Raw genomic sequence first — 5,496 nt, 5'->3', positions numbered from 1 at the left:
ATACATGGGGCCCCTTCCTTAAACATTTCTGTAATGGTTTGTGTACCTGCGAAGTGTTTTTTATGTTTGTCTTTCTGCATTTAAAGGTGGCTCCTAAATTGTTTTATAGGTGTATATTGTTATAATACCAAGTAATGTTCTGTTCTTAGGCTGGGCTTGGGGGTCTTTACTTATTGTCTTTCTAGTGTTTTAATTTACTTTATTGATTGATTAAATCAATTGACTATTTTCCTTCATATACATTAATTAAAATATGTACTATTTTGTATTCTGCAAAATAGTGTCTAGTGTAAATAAATTCTTTATCATCCAAAATATGTTAATTATCACACATAAATAAAGTTAAATACACTTACTGTAAAATGTTAAACACATAACTAATTCTGGAGTTTCCTATCTGTATTTTATCATCAGGTTGTGATGACCAGGAGTGAGAAAGGAAGTGCTTGAGTGGTCGCCCCTCCCACTGCCATAGTCTATAATAACTCCATAAACCACAGGTGATCATAACAGCAAAGCAGACTCTCTTATACCCCTTCACTTCGTGCTCAGACCTCTGTTGTGCAGGATGGCTGAATCTTATGTGCGACTCGTGGAACTGTTAGGCTTTGAGAAAAGATTCTTCCCCAGCCAGCACTATGTAAGTAAGCTGCTCCAAAATTGTGAAGTACAGAAAACAAGTTAAGTGTTTTGAAGGTTGTCAAGGATGTTTTAGTTATAAGATATAGTAAAACTGTTTCTTTTTCATTCCTTGTACTAAAGGTGTACATGCTCCTGGTTAAATGGAGTGATCAATCTGAAAAGCTGGTGTACAGGCGCTATCCAGAAATCCACACATTTCATGTAAGTCTCGTTTTCTATTCTCTACAATTGAAAGTATAGTAGAGTGTTACATTTCCCTTTCCCTACCTGATTTCATTTGATTTCATCGCTGCAAGAATTTCCTGTATTTGTATCTATGTCATATTTATATAAAATGATTTTCTGTAACCTATAATCAGTTATTTTGTATTTTTACAGAAAACTTTGAAGGAAATGTTCCCTATTGAAGCAGGAGACATTGAGGCAAAGGACAGAATCATTCCCACTTTACCAGGTAAAGGCTTTTGTGATTAAAGCACAGATCTTCAGCTCATTTGACCCATTTTCAGAAAGAACAAAACGACATATCATAAATGATTTACTAAGTTAACAGCATCTACAGACTTACGGCAAGCAATAAATGTGTCATCATAATGTGATAGTTTCATTTTTCAGACAATACAGAAATAGGTTTTGGTTCTCAATGTTCCTAAGAGAAGAGGAAACACCTGCTTAATGTCAAGCATATCAGATATATGTTTATTTATTTAGAGGTCATGAAAGGTGCCTGACACGTAATGTTAAAAGAGGTCTATTTGCATGTCATGCATTGACATGTCTTGTTTTTTTTTTTTTAGTATGAGTTTCAGTTCTGCAAAAGATTTTTTATGGGGGACAAGCTGTATTTTCTTTGGACTTTCCAGCATTGCAGGCAAGATAGAGATATTGTAACCATGAGGTCAAAAGAGTTTGTGCAACGTGACCATACCACAGTGTTGAATTTCTCACACTGTAACACTGATTTGTGACTCAGTGTGTCCTGTAGTGGTAGCGTACATAATATACAATATATAATATACAAGAATTACAAAATGTGTCATATGCAGTATACACTGAATAGCCATTTAAATGTACTCAGTTATAGCAGGCAAAATAAATGTTGGAATCATTAAGTCAAAAGAGTTTGTGCAACACGACCATACCACAGAGTTGCCTTTATTAAAGCAGCACTATGTAACTTTTTATGTGTTCAAGCAGGCCTGCAGGTCTGTTTATTAACCGCTAGAGCGCCAAAAGTTACATAGTGCTGCTTTAAAGCACACATCCCGCGGAAGAACATTCCAACCGGAGCTACTTCTGTAAGTTTATGTCTATGGCGATTCACGCAGGTATGTGTTACTCCGCAGCGGTGACGACCCGACCAGGCTACAATAGTCCAAATATAAGTACTTATTATAAGTGTACCGTAGTGATTCGGAATAAGACAAAAACGCGGTTTGGAAGATGAATTCATGATGTACTCGCTCATTATATACTTTTAGCAAATTTTGAACACAGAAAAAGTTACATAGTGCTGCTTTAAGACAATACAAGTGAAACGTTCCATCTGATGATCTGTAATTAAATCTCTCTCAGCTCCTAAATGGCTCGACAACCAGAAAACGACAGAGACGAGGCAGGTGACTCTCGCTGAATACTTTCGCTCTCTTCTGAACTTGCCTCCGAAGATCTCCCGCTGTCAGCTTGTACGTGACTTCTTCAAAATGCGGCCTGAAGATGAAACTCCACTAGCACCACATCCGTAAGTCTGGCAGGTTAAAGTTAGCTGGAGCTGTGGCTTAGTGGTTATTCACATGCTCTTACAGTACATGATGTTCACTGATCATGTCCCTACTATAAATTTAAAAAGGCCATAAAAGAATAAAATGTGAAACTGCAACTGCTTTTTTACTACAGAAAATTTATTTTTGACTTTTACCTTTCTATAGATACAAAAGAAATGAGACATTCATTATGTCCACAAACAGAGCACGGAGCAACACCACATCAGGTAAGATCAAATTCTACTTTTGATATAATTTATCTGCAAATGCCTTATGCCATTTCCCGAAAGGTTTTATAGCTGTTGTTCTTTTTGCAGAGATCACAGGGCCTATCATGCTTGAGAGCTACAGAGTGATTGCAGACTACAGCAAGAGCTCAAAGTATGAGCTCTCTCTAAAGATGGGAGACATGGTGGACATTGTGGAAAAAAGCCCAAATGGTGAGCAGGATGTAAAATATGGCTGTACTAAAATATATATTTTATTTTTTATTAACAATTTGAATTCAAAATACAATGACATTTTAATAGTAAATTATATACAATAATAAAATTAGTATTATATAAAGAAATTAATACTTTTATACTTATATAATCAGCAAGAACAAGATTAATTTGATCAAAAGTGACAGTAAAAACATTTATACAAAATGTTTGCTATTTTTTTGCCACAAAAATATTAAGCAGAACAGTTTTCACATTGATCATGATAAAAAAAAAAGTTTTGATTTGCCATAACAGGAATACATTTCACTTCAAAATATAATAAAATAGTTATTTATTATTATTATTATTATTGTACTGTATTTTTTTAATCAAATACAGCCTTGGTGAGCATAAGAGACTCCTTTCAAAATTTTTAAAGAAATCTTATACCAACCCCAATCTTGTGAAGAGTAGTGTATAATATATAATATACATGTTAAATTACTTACTAATACTCACGTAGCTCTCTTCCCACATTTTCACATATTAGTAAAGGGAAAAGCAGGTCTGAATTGTGATGTGATCTGATGTTTACAGGCTGGTGGTTTTGTCAGTGTGAGTCCAGGAGAGGCTGGGTGCCAGCTTCATATTTAGAGCCTCCGGATGGAGCAGATGAATCAGAGGAACCAGAGCCTAATTATGCGGGTTAGTGTGTTTTGCTATGTTTACTACCACTGATATGAGACCCAAAACACTATTTTGGGAGTGATTAATTATGCTGTTTGTATTGTACTGATGATATGTACCCACGACAGGAGAGCTCTACAGAACCACTAAAGGGTATAAAGCTGTTGAAGAGGATGAGTTGACTCTCGAGGCAGGAGAGATGATCGAGGTCATCCATAAACTTCTTGATGGGTGGTGGGTGGTCAGGTACGAGTCAACCTCTCTAAATTGAACTTGATGGTGTTTTGAAACAATCGAAATGCTTGCAGTCATTTGATGAGTCATAATTGAATCAGATTCCCAAATGTCTTATACAGGAAAGGAGAAGATACGGGCTTCTACCCATCTATGTTCATGTGCAGGACGGGAGAGAGGAAAGAGGTGGATGCTGAGAAGGATGTGGTCAGTAGAGCAACACCACCACCCAGAAGGTAGAGCAATATGTCTATGAAACGCCACACATAAGATAATAATAACTGAACACTTTGGTTGATCATAATTTACAAAATATCAGACTAAAACTTTTTTTTTTTCAATTAATTTTGGCCAACAGGTCTACCATTCGCAATGCCCACAGCATCAATCCTAAGGGACGTCAGCGAATCAGTCAGGACAGCTATCGAAGACAGAGTCGACGGTTCTTACAGCAGCGAGGAAGACTAAACTCCCAATCCAGGAATGTGACACGATCTCCACTGCAGGAGAGGAAGACAAACAGAGGTGTGCATTCTCCATAAAGAACATAGTGCCTCATAGTGGGATATAGCAGACAGATAAAAAAAATGTATATTTATGCAAATATTTTTCTTCTTTATTATATTTTTTGCTTATATATGAACACTAATATATCTATCAATGATATAGATAGATTTTTGTGTACTGATTGCAGGTTTTACAGTAATTCTATAATTACATTTACATAATTATTTCCTCACATAGTAACTGTTCCATTCGTCTCTTTATGTGGTTCTAACATTAACGCATTGCCTGCCAAACATGTAGCTCTGCTTGACAAAGATTTTTGAAAAGATCAGTTTTATAGATCAGGATATTATTATTTTTTTTGCTTAAAATGTATTCTATTTGTGTTTATGTAGAGAACATCGTAAAATCAGGCTCTCCTCAAGCAGAAGATCTGGATAAAAGTATTCCAGTCATTCCTCCTCGGCCCAGTCCTCAGCTCATTCTGGAGCGCTGCACTGAGAACACATGCAAGAGAATCAGCATCCATGAGGCCAACTGAAGTGATGATGATGATGATGTGTTCAATCTTGACTTGAATCTGTGTTAAAAATGGTCACAGGCATTCAGATACTTGTTTATACAAATGCTCTGTTCATTCCTGCTTAGGCCAGAACCTGTTATAAGCTATGCGTTAAGAGATTTTTATACGTGTAACGTTTATGTCATATTCCAGTATGCATTTTTATGACTTGCTGTGTTTGTTACTATTCTTGATGTTTTTGTAAATAGTGACAAATAAGTAAATAAATAATAATTTGCAAATCAAATGCATGGTGATGATATGATGTCAAGAAGAAATTCCATTGTGCTGGGAGATGGTCAGTTGGTAATATAGTACATGATTAACATATTTATATGCCATAACTTCCTATAAAAAGTAGGCTACTGTGGCATCGAATGGTAATGTCATATTAATTTACCACATGCCATGGTAGCCTACTACCAAAGTTCCTGTCCAAAAACCCTCGGCAGTGCCATGGATCTTTTGGTACTTTCTGGTAATGTACTTTTGCTAAACTTTTCTTTGTGTACAGGAACAAAATGAACGAAAAACAGAAGTTAACTTACTCGAATATAAATGAAAACACAGGACACGTCCGTCCTCTATCGGTCACGTCGACAATTACTTTACTAGTGTGTGTGTAAGAGTGGGCACAGTGGAAAGTAAAGGGAAAAACAGCAGAAAAGAGACTATT

General features: G+C 36.0%; 1 protein-coding gene across 1 annotated transcript; it reads left to right on the top strand.

Moving 5' to 3' along the window:
• The first annotated feature begins 528 nt into the window (after positions 1 to 528).
• Positions 529 to 5,053, top strand: LOC107712127 (neutrophil cytosolic factor 1-like). Its single transcript, XM_016517270.1, has 11 exons — positions 529 to 640; positions 763 to 843; positions 1,021 to 1,096; positions 2,218 to 2,383; positions 2,571 to 2,632; positions 2,723 to 2,845; positions 3,428 to 3,535; positions 3,646 to 3,763; positions 3,874 to 3,987; positions 4,110 to 4,276; positions 4,654 to 5,053. The coding sequence occupies exons 1-11, from the start codon at positions 569 to 571 to the stop codon at positions 4,797 to 4,799; spliced, it is 1,233 nt and encodes a 410-aa protein (XP_016372756.1). The 5' UTR covers positions 529 to 568; the 3' UTR covers positions 4,800 to 5,053.
• Positions 5,054 to 5,496: the final 443 nt, after the last annotated feature.

Source organism: Sinocyclocheilus rhinocerous, unplaced genomic scaffold, assembly GCF_001515625.1.
Source record: "Sinocyclocheilus rhinocerous isolate Xijiao unplaced genomic scaffold, SAMN03320098_v1.1 scaffold1319, whole genome shotgun sequence".
Classification (NCBI taxonomy): Eukaryota; Metazoa; Chordata; class Actinopteri; order Cypriniformes; family Cyprinidae; genus Sinocyclocheilus; species Sinocyclocheilus rhinocerous.
Note: the sequence above shows the minus strand (reverse complement) of the source record. Positions and strands in the feature narration are given on the sequence as shown.

Coding starts and splice junctions, on each gene's coding strand:
- LOC107712127 (XM_016517270.1), top strand. CDS start 569: ATGGCTGAATCTTATGTGCGACTCGTGGAACTGTTAGGCTTTGAGAAA. Junction 2,384..2,570: donor ACTCCACTAGCACCACATCC/GTAAGTCTGGCA, acceptor ACCTTTCTATAG/ATACAAAAGAAATGAGACAT. Junction 3,764..3,873: donor GATGGGTGGTGGGTGGTCAG/GTACGAGTCAAC, acceptor TGTCTTATACAG/GAAAGGAGAAGATACGGGCT.